The sequence below is a fragment of the Rosa chinensis genome, chromosome 4, assembly GCF_002994745.2.
Source record: "Rosa chinensis cultivar Old Blush chromosome 4, RchiOBHm-V2, whole genome shotgun sequence".
Lineage (NCBI taxonomy): Eukaryota > Viridiplantae > Streptophyta > Magnoliopsida > Rosales > Rosaceae > Rosa > Rosa chinensis.
In genome coordinates, this window is record NC_037091.1 from 56,744,611 (window position 1) to 56,768,611 (window position 24,001).

Here is a 24,001-nt window from a genome sequence, read left to right on the forward strand (position 1 = left end):
TCCAAGTACTTCAATGCAATTGATGGACCAACAACTCTTAGCTTCTCCAACTTCTTAGAATAACGCATCGATAATCGTTCAAGAAGTGGACAGTTGGACATGAAGCACTCAAGAATTTGTCCCGCCACTTGAACATCCACGAACTTTCGTAGCTTTAAGTCCCTTAAAGCCAGTAGTACTGTATGCACAAGGGCGTAGACTAATTAGTACATCATGAGGGTCAGAACACAAGTGATTCAGAGCAGAACCAATTTCTATATTCTGGGGAGAAACATAGCTCACTTCAATCTCTCCAGTCTCCACCATCTTTGAAGAAGATCAATCTAAGCATTTGAGCTCCCTTTTTCTCTGCAAGTTGAATCCATTTAATAATCGACCTCCTAAATCCAAGATATTCTGGATCAAAATAAACACTAAAATGTTCAATGTTTGAGCCTCTGTATTGTTGCACCACATTATTTACCCAAGTGATGTAACTATCTCTATTAAATGGTGTACCACTTATAAACGGGAAAGGGAAAGTTGGAGAGTCATAGAAGAGGCCCATAAGTAGCGCCATCGAGTAGAAAGTTGGTTCCGTGTTAGCCTATTTTAGCGGTTACCTTTCCAAGTAGAGCGATTATATGGACTAGAACGTCCAGAAGTATCCCTAAGATTAGGGTTTCTTTCTTGGCGCTCTCTCTTAGGAGCGCGGTTATAATTGGATTCCGGAATATGTTCTGTTTCCATGGATCTCAAATTATAGTTCTTCACAAGGATGTTGTCATGCTTTTCAGCGACATTCATAGCTCCAATAAGCTCATGAAACCTTGTGATTCATCCTGCAGTAACATCGATTCGATAGTTCTTAGCAACCATCAATGCAGAGACGGGGAAGGTAGAGAGAGTCTTCTCAATCAACATCGCATCTGTGATCTCTTTACCACAGAATTCCATTAAGCATTTAATGCAAAGTGCTTCCGAGTTGTAGTCAAGAACTGACTTGAAATCATAGAAGCGGAGGCTATGCCATCTCACTTCTAGGTCAGGAAGCAAGGAGTCATGGACGTTGCCAAATCTTTTTTCGAGTGAGACCCACAGCCTTCTGGGGTCTTCTTCATTCATACACTCGTATTGGAGCAAATCATCCATATGACGAGTCATTAGGATGATGGCTTTCACCTTATTTGCATCTAAGGCTACTCTATTTGCTTCCAAAGCTTGAGCTTGCTCAACAGTTAGCACGTCCTGGCTAGGCTCGAGAATCGTATCTAGGATTCCATCGGCCTTGAGATGCTGGTGGACATCACGAACCCACCTGTGATATCCAGAGCCAGTTGTTTCCAATGGAGCAAAGTCCAATTTGTTCAGGTTACTTATCTTGAAAGAGAACAAGAAAAAGGGTTAGTTTCGGAGCGGAAAAAGCTACCATGAAAACATATAAAATTTCTGAGCGTAGTCGCTTCTAAGAAATTAGGAATTTTTTAGCGTAATCACTTCCAAGAAATTCAATTCCAAGAGATATTGGATTAGATCGAAACAATGATGTAAGTGGTCGATCATATATTCTCTACAAACTCTAAGTTTGGAGATCTCAACAAGCTCTAAGCTTGGAGTGAGCACGAACCCCCACAGTTCGGCTTAATTAGGTCTCCCATTTGATTAAGAAAGGGGGGTATAAGAAGGGAGTTTGCAAGTCCCCGAGAAAAAGAAGAGAAAATAAATAAAAACTCAAAAATGGGAACTTTTAGTAAAAAATACCTCAAAATAGGTTTCCGGAAAGTTTGGCTAAAAAAAGTCGCCTGAAAAAGTGCCCGGAAAAGTGGCCTGAGGTCGTTGACCGGCTGACCGGAGTTGACCTGTGAGCTAACCGAGCTGACGTGGCAGTGTGGTCCAGTGCTGACGTGGCAGTGGGTCATTGGATGGGGTGCAATGATGACACAATGGGTCCCGGTGATGATGCGGTGGTGGATCCCATTAATGAGTGGCAGTGGGGTCCAGTGCTGACGTGGCAGATGACATGACGGTGGGTCAGGTGCTTCAGTGGGCCGGGTCAGGTATGTGGGCTTCTGGGCTTTTCTTCTTTGGTCTGGGCTCCTCCTTCTTTCTTTCTGGGCCAAGCTTCTTCTCCCCTTTTTTGTTCTTCTTTTCTTCTTTTTTTCTACTAGTTTTCCTGTTGTAAGGTTTAGCTACCGGTTCAATCTCTTCTATGCCAGTTTTTGGGCTGTTTCTTCCGGTTCCTGCATCGTTGATTGGAGGAGCTTCTTGTGGTGAATTTTGATAGAAATTGGAGGTCCAGAAGGTGGTGAACTGGTGGAGTATTTGCTGCAGGTGATTTGGAGCTTTTGGTGGCCAGTTCAGTATGTTTCCGGCCGGTTTCGGTGGTTCTGTCGGATTCCTGGGGTCGAGGGCTTCAAGTTTCGTGGCGGAGGTAAAAAAGTATCAAGGTTTTGTATTCGGATTTTGGGTTTTGGCTATTAGGTTTTAGGGGTAGGACGTCATGCTGATAACGTGTTTAAGGAAAACTGAAATCGGGAGAGAATTGAGTCGTATTTTCATTGATAATAGGGGCCTCTTTATATAGAGGATTACAAGACATAGAATCAGAGTTGTACAAGGAAAGATAATCGTACAATTAATCGGCTATCTATGAATTTCTCCGAGAATATCTCTAATTCAAAACCATATTACAGCTAGGTCAAGTAACCTAGAGTTTGGGTCAGACACATATTTTGGATTTACTTAAACATGAATGACATTGTCGAGTAGCTGTTTCGCTTGTATGGGCCAATATATCCTGATATTTTTATCGAGGTGAATATATGAGGTAGAATGAAAGGAAATTGTTTTTTTTTTTTTGTTAAGTGGGGACTAATCAACAGCAAGTTGGTCCATGTGACAACAAACACATTAGTTTGAACACATACATGGTGGTCTCGAGACTATATAATATTTTCTCACTTAAGAATTTTAACTATAAATTAAAAAAAAAAATTCAACCACCTGGCAATCTTGGCTTTAGACTTGTAGATACATTTATCCTTGTCTTGGGCAACTTGAGAAGCTCCAGGTACGGCTTGGACCATTATATTTCGACTCCAGCCTAAGGGTGTGTTTGTTACTTGAGACTGGATGAGATTAGACATTTTTATCTAGTGTAACACAATCTATCCCATGTTTGGCAATAACAGAGACTCTTTTATATGAGACTTTAGAGTCCCAAAATCTCTCTAACACCTTCTATCATAGAGACACCAAAAATCATGGGATTGTGGAGGCCCTCATTCTCACCATCTACTAAAAATTCTCATTCTGCTCACCCTCTCAACAACTTTCACCAATTCTAAGATTAAGCACAAGCAAACCTCATTTTTAATCCCAATTGAACCCGGAACCACCACCACAGATGGTTGTACCGACAGTGGCCGAACACCCAGAAATCAATTCTTCCAAAACGTAATCAAATTTGAAAACCATGTATATTAAAATGTAGAGCATGAAGAGTAGATCAACTCTCATCCCTCATGCATCTCAAAATATCGCTGGAGCCACCGAAATATGTAGAGAAACTGCCAGAGAACAGAAGACTTTTGACGCCCGATTCTCTCTCCACACCCAGCGACTAGACCCGAGGCTAGAGGAACGTCTGCGACTACGAGACAGATTGAACCCAACCGGTGCGCCTGTTGGAGGTGGCCTGACGGTGGAGTTGCAATCGACTCGCCGTTTGGAGCTTCGCGGGTCTTCAGGTCAGTGGTGTTTAACTGTTTATGGTGTTGGCTTTAATTATAGTCCTACCAGACCAAACATGAGTTAGGGAATAGCATAATCTAGGCTTGAGGAGTACATAACTGTTATAAGAAATTAAGGCGAGGTATAACAGTCATATGAAATAAACATGCCTTAAAAGTATTAGCAAGGTTGAGGGTTTATACAGACTTAGAGCAAGTTCATCCGTTGGGTGAAAAGGTCAAGGTCACTGGGTTGACTGGTCAAGAAACTGTTTACTGCCATTGGACATGTGTTTCCACCCGTTCTGTTTCTTGACCGGTCAGTTACTGTTCTTTGAAATTTTTTATTAATTTGTTTATTGTAAAATTGAAATATATTTGATGTAAATAGATGGTAATGATGGACATTATGTAAAACCTACCAATAAAATGATTAATTATTTTAGGTGAACAAAAAAAATTCATAGAATTTATTTTTATTGGGTGGACAAATTATGAGCCACCAACATTTACCGACAATTATTTTAGGTGAATGAATCTTGATTTTGGCCTCGCACGTCCATAACAAATTTTGTGTAATTATGAAATAAAAAAAAAATTAGGTGTGGGAGGTAAAACAAATTTTAGGTGATTCAAATTTGGTCACCATTTTTATTTTGCGGTAATATCATCATCCAATTAAAACCTGTCATGTCATGTAGAATTAATTTAATACTTAAAATTTATTTGTTTAATAAAACATTAAAACATCATAATTAACTATAATTATGTTTTATAACACATGACAGTTTTATATTGAGTGGTGGTATCATCACCAAAGTATTGATGGTGAGCAAATTTGAATCCTTGAGTATTTAGGGCAAGTTCACCGGGGCGTGTGGTGCCCGGGCACCACGTCAAAAGGTGACTGAAGTCACCAGAATATCACTGTTCACTGTTCCACCGAGCTGGGCTTCCCCAACAGTAGATGACCCAGGACAACAGCTCGGGCAACTTCCTCCCCGAGCCCGTGACCCAGGCCTCCAGTTGGCCCAAAAAGATGAGCTGAGGGGAGACGCGCTAGGAAGGTGGAGTAGCGGCCACTCGCTTGTCTTCTAGCGGAGGAAACACTGCAGCGCGTGGGAGGCCGGATTTTGTCCGGTTGTGGCATGTGGTCTTCCTGACGTGGCGTGTAGCCGTTGGTTTGCTTGGAAAATTGAAGCCAACGGTCCACAGATCTTGACCGTTGGTTTTAATTATGAATGAGATTTGATGGACATCAATTAAGGAGTTAGATAAATTGAGAAAAGGAAAAATATATATATTGTTTGTAACCGTTAGATTACAACGGTAACAAAATAAAAAAAAACCAAAATTTCCTATAAATACCTCACCTCCTAATTTACCTCTCACACCAAAAAAATCATCTATCTTACTTCCTCAAATTTTTTTGCTCCTTCTCCTCATAGCTTTCATACTCTACAATTTTTTTATTCGAATATGAGTGTACGAGGGAATACGATTGTCCAACCCGTAGGAGATCCAAGTATTGACGGGACACGTTGGCAGACTATTGAAGACATTCAATTGTGCAAGTCTTGGAGGGCTGTTAGCCAAGATCCGGCAAAGGGTACGGAACGAAGAAAAGATGATCTATGGTTAGAGGTACGCCAACACTATGCCGAACATTGGGATGGATATGTCCGATCATTGCAAGCTTTTCAAGGGAGGTGGAAAACCTTGAAAGTCGAACTCTATGCTTGGCATTGTGCGTTAAGGCAAGCGAAACTTTGGTACAAGAGTGGTGTGAATATGATTGATGAGGTATGAATTTGTAGTGTAACACAAATATTAATTTTTATTATTCTTTTAGTGTATATTAAAATTTAATTAGTTGATACATCTTACTTTAAATTATTAGTTGAAATATTTTGTTGATAATTATACTTTAAATTATTAGTTCATATATAAAAATTTAGTTGATAATTATACTTCAAATTAGTACTTCATAATCATACTTTAGACTTCATTTTATTTAAATTATACATTATACTCACCTTATACTTAAATAGTTGATACATTGTACCTCGTTTATATTTGTACTAATAGATTTATACTTTTTTGTTTAAATTAAATAGCTACGTCAAGCACAAGATTTGTGGAGAGCTGCGATGACCAAATCGAAAGGAAAACAAAAAAAAGGTGATTTCATTAATTTAGAATGTTACGAGTTTGTTAAGGGGTTTCAACAATTTGAAGACATTCCAAACCATTCCTCTTCGGCTGGAGGAACCTCCAGGGGAGAAACTGAACGGATGCACACACAACAATCCGATCCTGATTCTCATGTCCAGTTGGACATAGATGCAGATGAGGTAAACGCCGATGCAACTCCAAATCCTTCGGTGAGGCCTCAAGGAAAGAAGGCTGCCAAAGAAGCTCTTCGGAAAGGAAAGAAAGCATCTAATGATTCCAGTCCTTTGACAGCCGCTGTGGAGACTATAGCAACCAACCAAACATCAATGATGTCTGCCAAGGAGAAACGTGATGAGGAATATGCTCGACATCTCCGTGACCAACAACAACGAGATTATATACGCTTGCAAATGGATATGCGAAACGAGTCATTCAAAATTCAAGAGAGGGAAGAGCGTATTATGGAGATGGACACAAGTAAGATGACGCCAACCAAAAAGAATTACTGGCAAAGAAAACAAAAAAAAATTGCAGAGAAAGAAGCTGAAGATGCAACCCGTGGATCTAACATCCCACAACCACCATTCCCCGGTGGGTATTATCCACAATCTCCTTTCTCTGGTGGCTATCCACAACCTCCTTTCCCCGGTGGCTATCCACAACCACCATTCCCCGGTGGGTATTATCCACAATCTCCTTTCCCCGGTGGCTTCCCACAACCACCATTCACCGGTGGTGTCCCTTCCCCACCTTTCTCTTCGGGTGAATCCACCAACCCCAACCATATGGATGACCCCACAAACACAAATTGGATTCCTAATGAAGATGAGGATTAGGAAAATTAGGGAGTTATCTATTTTAAATAATTGTATTGTTATGATTCCAATGCTTGGTTTTTTACTTATGTAATATTAGATTGATGAAATTAACATTTATTGGAATAATACCCTTACAAATGAAAAGCTAAATGAAACCACACAAACATAATTAAAAACATTAAAACTAAAGTAGAAACCACACAAACATAATTAAAAACATAAAAACTAATAGAAAATACACACAAATAGCAGATCTAGATACGCCTATTGCCTTGAAATTCCTAAAAGTGTTGAATGAGGTCTTCCTGAAGGTTGGAGTGACACTACTCAGATCTAATTTGTTGGTAGCGGTCCATGAATCCGTTCATATGATGAGCATCTCTACCAACAGGATCAAAGTCTCTACCGGTTGGTCCCTCCCATACCTCAGCAATCCTGGGCCTCATATTATTATCCTCCTCATCATCGGACTCCAACTCATCATCGCTATCTTCAGGTCGTTGATTTTCGACAATCATGTTGTGTAATATAATACACGTCAACATAATGTATCGAAGGTCCTCTTTATGCCACCCACGAGCAGCTCCTCGAATAATACCAAACCGTGACTGTAATATACCAAAACATCTTTCTACATCCTTCCTATACCCCTCTTGAGCCTTTGCAAACTCAATTTCCTTGGGGCGTGTAGGATTTCGAACAGTTTTCAAGAAAGTCGCCTATCGAGGATAAATACCGTCGGCGAGATAGTACCCTAGATTGTGAGCTCTGTTGTTAACTTGGAATTGGACAAGAGGTGCTCTACCGGCGGTAAGCTCATCAAACAATAGAGACTTTGCCAAGACGTTCAGGTCGTTGCATGCCCTAGGCACTCCAAAGAATGCGTGCCAAATCCAGGTGTCGTAAGATGCGACTGCTTCCAGGATGATAGTGGGGATCTGTTTCCTACCACTATATTCTCCAGCCCAACCTGTCGGACAATTCTTCCATTGCCAATGCATACAGTCGATGCTGCCAATCATTCCTGGAAAACCTCTCCTCTCAGCTTTGGTAAGAAGTCATCTGAGGTCGGCTGCAGTTGGAGCGCGGAGGTATTTTGTTGAGTAAAGATCAACAATTCCTCGTGTGAAGTGCTGAATGGCTGCAACGGAGGTGGATTTCGCCATCCTACAATACTCAGCACATTGATTTGCCCCTGCACCGTACGCAAGCATTCGCAAGGCAGCTGTCATCTTCTGCTCCGGAAGCAGTCCGACTTTGCCAGTAGCATCTGACCTTTGAACAAAGTAACGATCATACTGGCAAAGGTCAGTAGATATACGCTGGAAGAGATTGAGACTCATCCTGTAACGTGTTCGGAACTCCGCATCTTTGAACACTGGCCGATCGACAAAGTAGTCGGCCAACATACCTTTGCCCCTTTCTTCTCTAAATCGTTCCTCATTTGGTGCACGACCCGGATGAGAACCGCCCCCTCGGTGTTGGTTTTCAGATTCTTGAGCGACTGCAGGCATGACAATGGCGTTAGTGGCCATCATCTCTTCATCATCCTCATCCTGAGACCGTCGAATTTGATCCCACAAATTGTTCATTGCAACGAGGGGAATTTAGGAAATATGTAATGCTAGAGATATGAAAAGGGTGAAGTTTTGTTAAGCTCGGATGGTGTGTGTATGTAGTGAAAACATCATGTCTATTTATTGAAATTTTCCACACAAAAAAGTGTCGGTGGGTTATCACTCACTCATTTCAAAAAACTTGTCGGTGGTGTGCATGTGATAAAAGTGTCGGTGGGTTATCACTCAATCATTTCAAAAAACTTGTCGGTGGTGTGCATGTGATAAAAGTGTCGGTGGATTTTAAAATTTGTTCACACTTTTCAAAAAACTTGTCGGTTGTGTGCATGTGATAAAAGTGTCGGTGGATTTTAAAATTTGTTCAAACTTTTCAAAAACTTTGTCGGTGGTGTACATGATAAAAGTGTCGGTGGAGTTTTAAATATTTTCACACTTTTCAAAAACTTTGTCGGTGGTGTACATGATAAAAGTGTCGGTGGAGTTTTAAATATTTTCACACTTTTCAAAAACTTTGTCGGTGGTGTACATGATAAAAGTGTCGGTGAAGTTTTAAATATTTTCACACTTTTCAAAAACTTTGTCGGTGGTGTACATGATAAAAGTGTCGATGGAGTTTTAAATATTTTCACACTTTTCAAAAACTTTGTCGGTAGTGTATATATGATAAAACAATCGATGGAGTAAAAAAAAAAAAAAAGACAAAAAAAGAGTGTCGGTGGACATATAATTTGTCTACCAATAAAATTTTCTTTGGTTGCATTTGCAAATTGTTTATCAATACTATTTATTTACATCATACATTTCTCATTTTCCAAAAAAAAATTTATAAAATATTCGATGAACAGTAACTGACTGGTGACCCTGACCCAATGGGTGGAAGTAAAGATCCAGTGGCAGTGAATAGTTTCCTGCCCTGGTGACCGTGACCTGGTGACCCAACGGGTGAACTTGCTCTTATAGTTATCACAAGTTTATTTCTTTTCTTACCGTTTATTGTTGTCTTATTACTGTTGCATCTCTTATTAATTATATGCTCTTCTTATTAATTACATGCCGTTGATTAAGATTGGATATAGAGACCAACGGTCATGACGTTGGTTTCAAATTGAAAGAGTAGCAAACTGTAGGATACCATGTGCAAGGCCACGTACAGCGCGTCAAGAATTCACATCTTCCACTAGACGACAAAGACTTGTTCAGACGCGCCAACAAAACGCGTCCAGTCTCTCTGCATCGACTGATGTTAGCTTGCTGTGGCCCACGATTGGGCTTGGGCTGAGCTGGCAACGGGTTTTGCTGGGTCAAGAACTTTGTCATGGTCTTGCCCTTTCTCTTGGCCTGGGTCACGAAACTCCTCGGTTTGAGTGGTTACAAATTGGCCGGTGGGAGCTTCTTTTTTTCTTTCATGGTCACCACCTCAGCTTTTTCTAGCTGGTGACCAGTCAAGAAGCAACCGGTGGACTTGCTCTAACAGTGGTATCTTGGGTTAATTTAGGACATCATGGCATTCCTCGTAAAGTCCCCAAAGGCACAAGAAGTCGAACAAAATTTAGGATTAGCTTAACGGCTATTACGTACACCTTGCCCCCTTTAACTCTTTTAAGTCACGAAAAGTAACCTCTATAAATTGCAAGATGTGGGATTAGGCTTGAACAGTTTGTTGCTAACGAGGTCAATCGCCACAGCTCGATAACTAAACCAAAACTTAGGGATATGAATATCACTTCCCCTCATGCACTCTAAATGTTCAGAAAAAGCGTCTCTATTAGAAAATTGAGAGATGGTCTAAACTTGTTGAGAAATTTATCTAGAATGTTATACTTATGGGCAATTTCTGTGCAACATGTATTAGGGCACAGTAGAAAAATAAAATAAAATGACACCATGATTTTAGTGTATTTCATTAATAGTTAGTAAATCATTAATATCTGAAAGAAAGGCGCGCAATAGCAGTATTTGGAGCAATTACATCATTTATAGATAACGAACTTCTTCATGGGGTGCTTACACTTGCCACAAACTATCATTCCTTGGAGTGCTGGTTCTTCACTAGAGACAGTGACATCATAGTCATGACCACAAGGTCCAGAACGAAAAGATGGTTCAAGGGAATTTCTAAGTGCACTCAAGAACCCCAACTCTGCAACACTTCCACCCCATTTGGGAAACATGTCAAGGCATTCCATAAGCTCTGGCCCTTTAAGTCTTACCATATCCATGGAATTAGATCCTCTCCCTATTACTGCCCAGTTCGTGTCATTGCCATCCATATCTAGCAGTGCTGACACCTCATCTAGAACATGGTCAGTAGTTTCCGGCTTTCCTAGTAGGAGTTTTGATCTTCTTATACTTTGCAGCCTAAGCCAGAACAATTGAGATTTTATAAAAGAAAATACACTGCTTAATTGTTTATGATCAACCCTGGTTAAAATGTTCCTCGTTTGTTGACTTGAGTTCCTCTTGCCAACATACACCATCTCAAGTTTTACTCCTGCACTTTTTATAATCTCCATCTTACCAGTGAATTCTAGGATCCAATCTATGTTATTGCTTCCATAGATGCAAATATTTCTATCTTCTTCTACCTGAAATCAGTGCAATCTTATCAGCTTAGGAACACCCAAAAAAAAATAAAAAAATTGACCCCGAGTATATATGAAAGAACAATGAGGCTTCATAGTTAAGAATCATACCCACTTGGTCAAACAGGGGTCAATGGCATCAACCATAAATTGCAAGGTCCAGTTCTGCTCTTGCCAAAGTTCGTTTTCTCTTGATGCTGAAAATGGGTATGCAATGACACCCCAGATAAGTAACATGTCAAGTACATTTTTGTTTGTGACATTCCCTTGTGAATCCAACACAACCACGACCGGCTCCTTTTTGTAGTTCCATGCTTCTTTAATAAATGCCACCACTGCTGAGTTAAGAAGCCAGGGTTTCCTTACCGAGTACCAAGGAAAAATACTTGATAAGAAATCAAACATTGTCGCATCAGCAGTGGTCCATTGACTGGAAACTGGAATGGGGATCCATACGATCCTGTAACTTCCCTCCAGATTTTTGTAGTGAGGATGATTATGTGTTTGCTGAACCAACAATAATGTTTCGTCTATCGAAAGGAACTCTGGCCTTGAAAACAAGAGTATGACTATCTTGCCCTTCAGATCAGATACACCAAGCTGTTAACAGATCCAAGTGAAATGGTAAACCAGTTGAACTTATATCGTAAAGGGTCAAAATTAGTTTCCATTTTGGCACTCTAGATATGCAGTTCTGTTGAAGAGAGTAGAGTAGGAATTATCAGGAATACTAGCTAACAGTAAGCAAGGCACTTTTAAAGTTTTGAGCATCTCAAATTAAGCATCTCGATTTATTAATAGTCTTATGATTGGAAGGTATCTTGAACATGGAGTAGGATATTATAAAACATGCCTTTGCTTGTGAGGAGCAATCCTTGAGTGGCAAGTCATCCCTCATAGCGAATAAGAGTCGAAGCACCTCTTGGTTGTCCACTTGAGTTTCCTGGAAGACATTCATCAGCTTCCAATATAGCTTTGTCTCTGCTAGTTTTGTCAAAATTATCATGGTAAGTGCCAACTGCCAAGTATAGTCCCATGCCCACAGAATACAAATAAATGATTAATGTGCATCATCCTGTAAACATTGACCAGTAATTACCTGTTTGCTGATGACAGATTTCCACCTGCTGTCTGAGGCGACTGTAAATGCTGCGCAGCCGATACACCAAACTTAAGACCTCCCATGTTGCAATTATTGTTGAATTTGAATACTTCAAGAAATAATTCCTTTCATCAGTATAAAGCAAACCATTTGGTGATTAGGAAAACAAACTAAAGCAGTTCAAAAAAAAAAAAAAATTCTTATGAAGGCTGATCAAAGGGAAGGAACATGAACTTGCTCAGATTTCAGAAGTGTTGAGTCTGTGATTTGCGAAGCGCATCTCAAGATGCCTCTAATGATCCAGTAGACAGCTATATAGATGATAGACTTGGTAGCATTCTTTTCCTCATAATCCAACTCCACATGTGAAAGCGGTAACTTTTCAAACTTGATGATATACTTCGTTACATCCACCATTGCATTCACTAACAAACTCAAGGCCTTAAATCGAGGCTTCAAAGGACTCATGTCAGCAGGCAACTGCTTAAGCATTGTGACTGATAATGCCAAGGGGTTACTAGAGCATAGCTGCATTAGGAGCCTCAATTCACCGTAACTTGCTACAAAAGATGCAAGTACTAATACCACTTTTGCATCCCACTTATAACTTCCAAGCAAATCAAATAATAGCATTGTCCTTGTGTGTAGATCTTCTTGATCAGGCCACTTGCAAAGTATCTGCCATTGTAGCAAATTGATCAAAACTAATTTTATCTGAACTCTATGAAGGAGAAAGAGAGGTTGAACTGCATACCTCATGTGAAATCTTACCAAAGGTCTTTCCGAGCGGTTCTTCTAATCCAACCACTTCCATTTTTTCTAAATTTACATCATCAGGAACCTGAAAGCGAGTGTTTGATGGGATCAAAAGCTTGGAATAGTTTATAAATCTATATAATTGAGACGGAAACTACAGACATCATGTACTTGTTGTACCCGTACATAAGTACTATATATCTGCAGCGTATTTCTCTTCATCATTTCTATTTGTGTTGAAACTTGAAATCAAGCAATATGCTAAGAGTAACAATTTTGTTCTAAGGGACCCAAAAATAAATAAATAATAATAATCTTGTCAAAACTGTACTGCAGATGTGTAACGAATGAGCAATTACTTCTTCTGCTGTAGTACAAAGCATGATGTTCTCCACTGCACAAAGAAATAGTTCAGAATCAAAATGACGACCATCGGGATCATGGCTGAGCAGTAGCTTCTTAATCAGGACTTCTTCTGCTAAAGATGATATGGATTGCGGCAAGAAGGGATCACTTCCAAGCATGTTCATGATGGCCAAGGTGATATTGGTAAACCAAAGGACAAGTAATGCATGAGTAAGCTACTATGAGCTAGCTTATCAGCTTTATGCAAAGATTTAAAAGAAGAAGAAAAGCCATTGAATGCTCCAACTTGATTTTCCTGGACAAATCTAGCTCTCTCACTGTTTACAATTCCTAAATTAAACTAGTTTCACTAGACCGCCTTTCGAGAAAGGTTGCTATTTAAGATGTTTGAGTACACCAGACTCAAATTTAAAGTTTGCTCCTTTTGCACTTTGCTTTATCGTAGTTGTGAAGAAGACGATAAATTATTCCGTGGATCAGTTCAAGATAGTATACGGATTGTTGCGAGTGAAGTAACATCTCAGAAACAAAAGGGTCTTCAACCTTCTAGCTTTTGGTGCTAGGGGAGTGGAAATAAAGCGTAATTAATTAAAGGGTAGCAAAAAAGATAGACCTGCAGACCAAATTATAACGTATCTGATTATGTGGATTTTGGAACACTTTTCTGATTTGATATTTCCCTAAAATTGACTGTAGTATTGCACTACTATTGCTTTTCAAGCTTAAAGTTGAAGTGTTTAAAAACGGTTTCTTTGCTGTGACTGAAGTGATTCTTAGGTTGAGTCACGTACATTTGAACTTGAAGTTATGCTTTTTTTTTTTTTTGGCTGAAGTCAAAGGTTAAGAGAGGCAAAGAGCCACCTTAACCTTTGAGATTTTATTGAAGAAAAAAAAGAAGAAGTTATGCTTCAACAGCAGAGTAGGGACCAAATGAAATGAATCAATGCATGCAGGTACTGATGAAATTGTTGAGATTATACATCCCACGTGGGAAAAATGAGACATTGCCTATAAGTTTATAAGGGTTTAGTGCACTCCATCCATTGTTAATTGGTATTGGATGTGAACCCCAATTACTTTATCCATGGTATTATTCCACGAGTGCATGCCTCACTGCCACACAGATTCCACGTCACCCAATATTATCCACGTGTATGACTTGAAAATTCACCACATGTGCAGGAGCGTGTTTTTTTTGGGGCCGGATTTTCAGGTTCTCGGGCCCCATTTTACTTGTTTTGAGGAAGGGGAAAAAAAATAAAAAATAATTCCTCTGTCAATGCTTCGTCAACGCATCAACCAAAGGCTATCTGTATGGAGGTCAAGACGCCGTCATCAATGGCATCGGAGACCCTCTGTCAGTGCTTCAATACCAGACGCAATTACCCAAGATCATGACCCATGTAAGTCAATTATCAATTATGAATCTTTCAAGTATAACACTCGCCCATGTAAGTCAATTATCAATTATGAATCTTTCAAGTATAACACTCTGGCAAAACTGTTGGAGAGGAAAGATCCCACATTGGAAAAGTGATAAATAAAATATAACTTATAAGTGGGTGGATCTCACTCAATTGAACCGAGACATTTTGTGATTAAAACCCAACACCTAACAGGTGGTTAAGTTGGGACAGTATCGGTACAATGGTGGGCCACGGGCCACATTTGTCGCTGTTTAACATGGTATCAGAGCGGGTCTCTCTCCAATTGTCATCAGCCCGAATTTGGGTTCCTTATATTGCCATCGGAAAATTCCGATTGGAATGTTACCAAGTGTCCGGTGTGGGCCTTGGATTGTTATATTGGCCAAGTCTCCAATATGAGACTTGTGTCCCAATTTCCAATGTGGGAATTGGTTTGTCAATTAATTCCACGTGCATACCTAGAGTTAGGTTGCACGTGAGGGGGCGTGTTGGAGAGGAAAGATCCCACATTAGAAAAGTGATAAATAAAATATAACTTATAAGTGGGTGGATCTCACCCAATTGAACCGAGGCCTTTTGTGATTAAAACCCAACACCTAACAGGTGGTTAAGTTGGGACAGTATCGGTACAATGGTGGGCCACGGGCCACGTTTGTCGCTGTTTAACAAAAACCACTCAATTACCCAATTGAAGACATATCAACACAGTGATTCAATTAGAAACCAAGTCTGACTCTTCCTCTGTTATACAACAATGATTCAACTTCATAAAGCAATATGCTTGACAAAGAATGAATAAAAAGGATGAAAACCTAGAAACCTTTAGGTCCTAATGTAAGAGAAACAACATCAGCAAGAACGGGAACAGTTAAATTCCATCACCCAAATCCAAAAAAAACTCAGAAAAAATCCAAAGCTCTTCCTTTACATTGAGAAAAACCGATGGGTCAGGACAGCTCCTCTATCTCTATCGAGATTGATGCCGTCGGCGACATGAACATGGCGTGGCTCAACGTGTGCCATGGCACGCGTGATTGGCACCGCACTGTGAGTAGATTTGAGATTCTTTTGGTTCTTGGAAAATTGGACTCAGATTGTGAGGTTTCTTGCTAGATTAGGATTAGGCTTCGGGATATCAGTTTCTTTAGAACTGAAGCGGAAGAGGAAGAAGAAAAAACTGAAGGAGAAGGAGAAAAAGTGTTTGACTCGTGGAGTGAAGACGATAAATACCTAATAATGATATATACAGCCTTTACATACTTCAAGCCCGGACATAACCATTTTGTATAAAAAAAAAAAAAAAAATAGGGTCCGGACCATATGGGCTGGGTTGTGACCGGTCGGGCCGGGCTTCTAGGCTTTCGGGCTAAAATGCCCAGCCCTATTTATAACGGTTTGGGCCACTCCATCCATTGTTAATTGGTTTCGGATGTGAACCCCAGATTATTTTATCAGAAATCACTTTACCAATCATATATTGATTTAAAGAAATTTTGTTGCACTTTAAGCCTTTAACAAATTCACATAAATTAAGCCGAAAATTATAGTGCTCATTTGAAGCCGAGAGTCATTAAATTAGTCACTATTTATGATTTGTCCCAGATAATGAACAAATCCAACGGCTCCAGCTCCAGCTTGTTTGACCAAGTGCATGAGTGTTATGACTAACTAGAAAGACGATTTATTAGTTTATACATGTAATTTTCAGTGTCACGTCCTATAAGCACTTCCAAATACCCTTGTAGAAAATAACAAAGGAAACTCATACGTGGTTCTAACAAAAGCGCTTCTAACCTCTACCAAGTTTAAATAGCCAACTGCTGTCAACTATCATTTACTCCTTAATGTTCTGCTTAATTTTTCATACTCGCTCCTTGACCCGGTTTTAATTTAAAGTATATATCCAAAAGGTCCATAACTCCAGATTCCCTTAATTACTATTACTAACGTCTAACTATCTCCTTAATTACTGTCCAAGTTCCAACTAATCTAGTTCCAACTAATCTCTTTTAATATCTTATCAGGTATCAACATCTTCAAATTTAATTTCTAGGTCAAAGTGTCAAACAATCAGGTGGCATAATTAATTATAAGTCCTTACCAATGCAGCTCATATTAATCCCTGCTAATCAAGCACTAACCAAACCAAAGTCTAGCAGAATAAGCAAACATAAAACAGAGACCACGTGGTCTTCCGAACTTTCGTTTTCGTTAGCTACGTGTTTGCTTTAAATGGTTTATTTGGGAGGTTTTGGTTTGATCCCCCTCCTTTGTACTCTCCTTTTCCTTTTCCTAATATAGTAGGATAGGAAAGAGCTCGTCCTTACCTATCCAAGCCTACACAAATAAAAAAGCAAACAAAAAACTGACCAAAATCATGGGTTTTTCCTCTGCAATGATTCTGAACTGGCTACATTTCTGGGATGTAGCACTTGCCTTGATGGGCCTGTTCATATTTAGTTGCTTGCTTCAGAGGTTCACCAACAAAAATGGTCCAATGTTATGGCCAGTTTTGGGGATTGCACCCTCCATATTTCTAAATGCACACACCATCTATGATTGGGTTACCATGGCTCTGATCAAAGCAGGGGGAACATTCCACTACAAAGGAGTATGGTTCGGCGGGTCCCACGGGATCATAACACTTGATCCTTCAAACATTGAGTACATGCTCAAAACAAGGTTCAGCAACTTCCCAAAAGGCAAGTATTACAGGGAGAGGTTTCATGATTTGCTTGGGGATGGAATTTTCAATGCAGACAATGAGTTGTGGAAGGAGCAGAGGAGGTTGGCAACTTCAGAAATGCATTCGGGTCGTTTTGTAGAGTATTCGTTTTTCTCCATGCAAGAGTTGGTGCACAAGAAGTTGTTGAAGTTGATGGAGAAAGTGGTAGTATCAGGGTGTAGCATTGATCTTCATGAAGTGCTTCTTCGGTTTACTTTTGACAACATTTGCTCGGTAGCTCTTGGTGCTGATTCAGGGTGTTTGGAGCTTGATTTGCCTCAAAGTCCTTTTGTGAAAGCCTTTGAAGAAGCCACGGAGCTCACTATGTTCAGATTCATGGTGCCACCTTTTGTGTGGAAGCCTATGAAGTTGTTTGGAATTGGGTTCGAAAAGAGGCTCAAGGAAGCAACTAAAATAGTGCATTATTTTGCTGAAAATACGGTGAAGGATCGAAGGGGAGAATTGAAGAGGCTCGGTAGCTTAAAAGATCGTTTTGATCTATTGTCAAGGCTTATGGACAGTGAAAAGCAACATTTTTCGGATAAGTTTCTAAGCGATTTCTGCATAAGTTTCATTTTGGCTGGAAGGGACACAAGCTCTGTAGGATTGGCATGGTTTTTTTGGTTGGTACAAAAACATCCTGAAGTGGAAAACAAAATCCTCAAAGAAATCAATGAAATTTTAGGCCAGCGCCAATGTACCGAAAAAGAATCACCAGATGGTGATACTGTTTTTACAGTGGAGGAACTCAAGAAGATGGTCTATTTACAAGCAGTGTTGTCAGAATCTTTAAGGCTTTACCCACCAGTGCCAATTGACATCAAAGAGGTCGTAGAAGATGATGTGTTTCCTGATGGTAGTATCGTCAAAAAGGGTGCTCGAGTTCTCTACTGCATCTACTCCATGGCTCGAATGGAGTCGATTTGGGGACAGGATTGCTTGCAGTTCAAGCCTGAAAGATGGATTAACAATGATGGTGAGTTTGTCAATGAGAATCAATTCAAATATGCTGTCTTTAATGGGGGTCCAAGGTTTTGTTTGGGGAAGAAGTTTGCTTACATGCAAATGAAAGTGGTGGCTGCAGCCACTCTGCTCAGGTATGAAGTTAAGGTTGTTGAAGGTCAAAATGTTGTTCCAAAGATGACAACCACACTTTACATGCAGAATGGGCTGCTGGTGAGTCTTAAGCCTAGGTTGGTGACTACTATTGTGTAATGTTTAAGGTAACCCTTATATTATATTATAATTTTGAAGCAAAGTTGTGCCATGTTATTGTGCAATGGGAAGGTTCCATCCTCCCAGGATATTAAATCAATGAATGTAGCATCATTACCATTCCAAATAATCTTAGCAGGCTAGCAGCACATCATTTTTACATTTAACTGATAATTACATCATTTTTACAGATCAACCCAAGTTAGTATCTGATTTCTTAAACTGCCTTGACAAATAACTTATTTCTTTACAAATTTTACTATTTTTGATATGTATGACCAAATTCTTTATCTAAACTTCATACGATATTCATCCAAGCATATCCAAGACAGAGTTGACCTGGAGAATGGGACTTGTAGGCTTGGAAGTTATCGTGCTATCAACAAGACTGAACCATTGGCTTCCGGGGTCACACGAACTATCTTTGCTTAAGCATTTGCAGGAATTTGTGACGATGGTGTTACTGGAGTCTACATCTAGGCAAACTGCAGAGCCGTCGGGGGTCGTAGACTGAAGGTGTAATTTAGAATCTGAGATGGTGTCCCATTGAGAATTAGTGTCTGTACAAATTATCCCAACTGTTGCTGGCCGCCCTAGTTGATCAGCTTGTATGCAGAAATATGTTCCTTTAAGCGCTAGGACCTTCCTGGATGAATAGCCCCAGGCTCCAGACTGAGAGCATGGACCCAACTTCAATGGCCCCATGAATCCAACTTTGAGAAGGCAAAGGCCTGTGGATGGATGCAAAATAATCTTATGCTTCCTGGATTGAGATATACCTGGCCCTGCAAACAACATATACATAATCTTGAGCTTGCCATCTTAACAGCACTGTCAATTTGAATCCTAATGTGCAGTCCTAAATCAAGCGGTGGAACATGTTATATTTACAGAAGAACTGGAACACTACCTTGGAAAGGAGATTGGAGGACGGAGAGTCGCTGCAGCAAACTTGAATTACGGATTTCACCCCAATTCCAGTTCAACAGCCCATAATACTCATTCATGCCGACCACCCCACTCCTGAAATAATAACTTCCAACCAGAGTCCAAAAAGCAAACTCCACATCAAGTTCAGCAGCTGCAGCTAGGAAGCAGTTTAAGTACCTATTGTCATTCACATTGGTTCCTCTTTGGTCAACCCCAAACTCACTCACAAATAATGGGAACCCTTTATCTAGCAAAAACCCTGCCTTTCTCTTCACTTCACCTGCCACGCGCCCACAGACTTGGTTGGGGTTGCCATCCCTCCATGCCTGCCCATCTGAAAAACCATACCAGTGCAACTCATATACTAGTTTCCCGGAAAATGTAAGTTTTACTGGTTGGTTGCTAAGGAAAGATAAGTCTGTGTCATAACTCAGGCCAGATAAAATCACAAGCACATCTGGGTTTGCTGAGTGCACTGCCTCAGCTCCTCTCGGCATGTACCTACAATACCATAGTCATAAAAAGATTATGCTTGTGTTTCGAGTTAACGTTCTCTTATCAAACATGTAGCGTATTACGTTGACAAATTGAATCAAAACCACATGTTTGGACATGATTTCACCTAACCAAAGGTCCTAAATCAAGATAGAACAACATATCATATCAAATTGTCTAGTGAAAGAATCTGTTTCAATAGTTGAACTTGAAACAAAAGTAAACTTACTTGTACCAATCTTCGACATTCTGTTTGGGTCCTCGCAGCTCATTCCTCAAGCTCATGCCCACCACATTGGACACGCCCTTGAACAACGTGGCCATCTGAGTAAGGCCCTTGATCCAAAGATCAGGGTTAAAGTACTTGTCCCCAAAGAAACCATTGTCATCATTGCTGCTGCAACACCAACCAGGCTTGCTTATGTGATTATCCAGTATAACCATCACATTGTTGTTCCCAAGGCTAGAAACCACTTCCTATAGGTCAAAATTAATAACAGTAATCAGTAATTCCCCTTGCTTAAATCAATAAACCTATTGTAAGAAAGTAGACCTAGTCAGTATGTAATTACTTATATTGCAAGATTACTCCCGTTTCTCGTATTCTATTCAATTATATGGAAAATGATTCTCACTTTATATTCAAAATCTAGCATATAATTCCTTACTATTATGCATATACTATAATAAGCGTAAAACATAGCTATTATTTCCATATTACAATACCTTGATTATTAAAAGAGCTACACACCTATACATAATTACATATCAAAGAAATTATATTACCGTCAAACTTTATCAACCTACTTTAAATAATATAAGCAGGTATTTTTCTGTCCCTTATGCTAGTAACTGTGTAAAACATAGTTCTGATTTTGAAAATATTGAACAGTGTCTTGTATATTAGCAGACAAAATACAAATGAAACCAATACTCACTCGTCATTCCAAGCTTCGACATACTAATGAAAAACAAAATCAGTCGACACTGGTAGAGTGGTAGACTGGTAGGTAAAGATTTTCCTTGTGAAAAATAAAATCAGACACGGCTAGCTAGGTAGAGATTTTCAATGTGAAAGGGTAAAGATAACGGTGGCGTATAAGGCGCAACTACAGCTGATCCCATCATTATATAGGTCACCATCATATTCATACCTCATCACTGTGCTATATAATCAATTCTTTTCATGAAAAAAGAAAAACTACTATTGATCTTCACGTCATTGACTAACTGGATAGCTAAGTATCAAATTAATATCAATCACTCAAAATGTTTATTTTTTATTTTTTAATTGCTCACTGGTAATCATTGAAGGATGAAGCTAAAAATGGAGAAAATGATGGTAAGATATTATGCCGTAGCTGATTACAGCTCTCCATTAACAAATCAGCCTAGCTTGGATTAATTAATCCAAAACTTAGCACGAGTTAACTTGCAAAAGAGTTAATCCTACGTACATGTGTAGGTCACTGCAGAATATCATATATATAATTCAGCAGAAAAAATAATAATAATAATAAGAAATGAAAATGTAAAATACTGAAGTTCTTGTATGTACAGTTTTCATTTCGATCCATTTTACCTGGAAAGCTTTTAACAGCGGAAGATCGATGAGGGCGGGGTTGTTGGCCTGAACCCCAGCAATGGATTCCTGCAGCCCGAGACTCTGAAACGACTGACGAACAGTGACGGCGGCGAGGGAGTCGTTGGTGGCCAAGTAAAGCGGCCACGTCAGCCTGACGCAGTTGAAGCCGAGGGAGGTGACACGCTTGGAGATGGCGTCGAGGGGCTGCTTGCTGAGGCCTTCAGCGACGACGGCGTCGAGATGCGCCACCCAGTTCACGCACGCCAGCTTCACGCGCTGCCCGTTCTCGTCGACGATCCACCGCGAGGAGGTGGAGAGCGGCAGAGCAACGGTGGCGGTTAGAAGAGAGGCAAGTGAGAGGAGGGAGAGGAGAGTCATCGTGCCCATTTTGTTGGGGGGTTTTCGGATAGAGGGGGGGAGACTACGAATGAAGTTGATCTTGGTTATATAGAAGTGTGATCAAAGAAGGCCCACCAAAGTGATGAGTCATGTGCAGTTTCAGGTACAATAATACAAAATTGCAATGCTTGCTATTTGGTATTTACAGAAATAGAAATGTCTATAGCATGGGGAATATCATTTTCCTAGCTCTAACAATGGAAGATTAAGGATTTCAAGGGTTTCTTATAACAAAGGAAAAGTTCTCTCTTTATTTTCTGTAGTGCCATTTTGGTGAGTGTATCTGAGTCACTGAGTGACATCATAAAAGAGATTTTTATAATACAACATTTGATTAAGAGATACCAATTTTAGTGGCGTTTTGAAGGAATCCACCAAAACTTGGTGGAAATGTTGGATTGACAAATGTTTTGCTAGATATAAAGTTTTTATTTTTATTTTTATGTGATGACTATCACTTCATTAATTTTTAATAGATATATTTTAAGTAAAATCACGATGACGTATACAAAATAATTTACATGATTGTAAACTTTTGAAAATACAGATATTATGGTTTTTTAGCACCGTGGCTACGGCCTTTGTCTTCAACGTTGACTCCAATCAACAAGTTTAGCACCGTCTAGTCATCGATGCTTCCTGATGCAGAACGGATGGCAGCCCGATTCGAGGAGTAGTTTGATCGTGCAAAAGGAGGAAAATGAAAAGGTACTAGTAGCCACGAATGAGCTCGGTGTCCGATTGGGGCGCGCCATAGCTTTCCGAAAAGGGAATCGCGCCAGAAACAAAACTTGTGGCTATGCCATGATGTGTGGGCTTTTTCGGCCTTTCGGGGTCGTTTAGGGCCTCAAAACTGCAATTTACTGTTTTCTCGAAATTTCGGTTTCTTAGTTTATTTTGGGTTTGTTTTATTTTTACCCGTGAATTTTAGGGTTTCATTGTTAGTCGCCCTAGGGTTTCTTTTCTCATATAAAAGCAACCTTAAACGGTTGCAAAACTATCTTTTATCATATTTTCAATCAAATAAAGATTTATCTCTTTTATCTCTGGTGGATTCCAGAACCTCTTGTTTTAGGTTTATTGCTTGTAAACCTAGGTGATCTTTCCGACTGCGTCACTTCCACATAGTTCTTTAGTGTTAGCAATGTCCCTGGCTATCGACAAGTTATGGTGGTTGTTGCTCTCATCGATTACTGCCGGATTGGGGTCTCTCCTCTAGACAGTCCCAACACAAAAATGTACACACTTATAATGTTTAGGTTTTACAAATGAGAGAACTCGGAAACACCATCTAAAATTTATGTTAACTTTGGTACATAAACTCATATTTCATTATTCTTTTTTATATCTCTACCATGTAATTTTCCGTTAAAGTCGAGCAATTTTATAAAAAATTATACTACATGTGGAGATGCAAGAATTAGTTCATCAAATGACGCTAAGAAGAATTACATTGATTTGTTTTCATGTTTATCAAACTTCTTCATTAATTTATTTTTAAGGTCTGGTTAATTAGGTTTCACTGCTAAAGTAAAGACAGCAGCAGTTTACCAGTAACAAGTAATATAAAGGTTTCGTGGAACTAAGCAATAATAGTAAGATAATATAATGTAGGCAGATAAATGGAGTAGTTGAGTCGACAAAGAATTTCATATTGTCCCTCTTGCTGCATTTGGCCATTTGCGATCGAGCATGTTTCTTGTGATGATGTTGTAAACACGCCAAGTTATAGAGTGGTCACGTAATATGAGCAAAGTAGCAAACAAATTAAGCTAAGACAAAGAGGAATGAGATATATGCTACTGCTTTAGACTTTTTTGGACTTGGACACACTTACAAGGCAATCCATATTATGTCATGCTCCATGCTAGCTGTTCCTTCCAAGATATCAGATGAATTCTATACTTCAACGTTAAAAGTAGACCGTCCAGAGGAAGAAAGAGATTGCAAATCAAGTTTTATTGGGACGAGATGCATGCTTTGCACGAATCGATCAAATGTCAATCCTTTCTTCCGGTGCTCTAATTGTCTTGCGAGTACAATCATTCCGTATTACACCATCTTCCTTAGCACCCCGGCAAACATTCAATCTATTTCAACTTAATTACGACCACTTACGTAGCTCCATCATCTTATGTA

At 39.6% G+C, this 24,001-nt stretch overlaps 4 protein-coding genes across 5 annotated transcripts; 1 reads left to right on the top strand and 3 right to left on the bottom strand.

Annotated features, from left to right (window-relative positions):
• Positions 1-7,761: 7,761 nt before the first annotated feature.
• LOC112199622 lies at positions 7,762-8,295 on the bottom strand. The gene has a single exon (XM_024340604.1). It carries the CDS (start codon positions 8,293-8,295, stop codon positions 7,762-7,764), a length of 534 nt encoding a protein of 177 aa, XP_024196372.1.
• Positions 8,296-10,073: 1,778 nt separating this feature from the next.
• On the bottom strand, positions 10,074-13,476 carry LOC112195782 (protein SIEVE ELEMENT OCCLUSION C). 2 transcript variants are annotated; one of them, XM_024335976.2, is made up of 7 exons: positions 13,080-13,476; positions 12,719-12,805; positions 12,199-12,642; positions 11,962-12,073; positions 11,716-11,846; positions 10,974-11,462; positions 10,074-10,865 (listed from the first exon to the last, which is right to left on the bottom strand). In XM_024335976.2, exons 1-7 carry the CDS (start codon positions 13,248-13,250, stop codon positions 10,251-10,253), a joined length of 2,049 nt encoding a protein of 682 aa, XP_024191744.1. In that variant the 5' UTR covers positions 13,251-13,476; the 3' UTR covers positions 10,074-10,250. The 2 variants fall into 2 exon arrangements, with proteins under 2 accessions (XP_024191744.1, XP_024191745.1); XM_024335977.2 differs by having other exon boundaries at positions 11,716-11,843; positions 13,080-13,474.
• A 3,379-nt stretch (positions 13,477-16,855) lies between these two features.
• Positions 16,856-18,453, top strand: LOC112195785 (cytochrome P450 86B1). The gene has a single exon (XM_024335983.2). The coding sequence runs from the start codon at positions 16,891-16,893 to the stop codon at positions 18,451-18,453; it is 1,563 nt and encodes a 520-aa protein (XP_024191751.1). The 5' UTR covers positions 16,856-16,890.
• Positions 18,454-18,544: 91 nt separating this feature from the next.
• LOC112195784 (glycosyl hydrolase 5 family protein) lies at positions 18,545-21,899 on the bottom strand. Its single transcript, XM_024335981.2, has 4 exons — positions 21,461-21,899; positions 20,108-20,355; positions 19,364-19,884; positions 18,545-19,238 (listed from the first exon to the last, which is right to left on the bottom strand). The coding sequence occupies exons 1-4, from the start codon at positions 21,848-21,850 to the stop codon at positions 18,763-18,765; spliced, it is 1,635 nt and encodes a 544-aa protein (XP_024191749.1). The 5' UTR covers positions 21,851-21,899; the 3' UTR covers positions 18,545-18,762.
• Between the last annotated feature and the right edge of the window lie 2,102 nt (positions 21,900-24,001).

Coding starts and splice junctions, on each gene's coding strand:
- LOC112195785 (XM_024335983.2), top strand. CDS start 16,891: ATGGGTTTTTCCTCTGCAATGATTCTGAACTGGCTACATTTCTGGGAT.
- LOC112195782 (XM_024335976.2), bottom strand. CDS start 13,250: ATGAACATGCTTGGAAGTGATCCCTTCTTGCCGCAATCCATATCATCT. Junction 12,806..13,079: donor TTTGTACTACAGCAGAAGAA/GTAATTGCTCAT, acceptor ACTCGCTTTCAG/GTTCCTGATGATGTAAATTT. Junction 11,463..11,715: donor ATTGCTCCTCACAAGCAAAG/GCATGTTTTATA, acceptor ATCTGTTAACAG/CTTGGTGTATCTGATCTGAA.
- LOC112195784 (XM_024335981.2), bottom strand. CDS start 21,850: ATGGGCACGATGACTCTCCTCTCCCTCCTCTCACTTGCCTCTCTTCTA. Junction 20,356..21,460: donor CGCTGTTAAAAGCTTTCCAG/GTAAAATGGATC, acceptor TTTGACCTATAG/GAAGTGGTTTCTAGCCTTGG. Junction 19,239..19,363: donor CCTCCAATCTCCTTTCCAAG/GTAGTGTTCCAG, acceptor TGTTGTTTGCAG/GGCCAGGTATATCTCAATCC.
- LOC112199622 (XM_024340604.1), bottom strand. CDS start 8,295: ATGAACAATTTGTGGGATCAAATTCGACGGTCTCAGGATGAGGATGAT.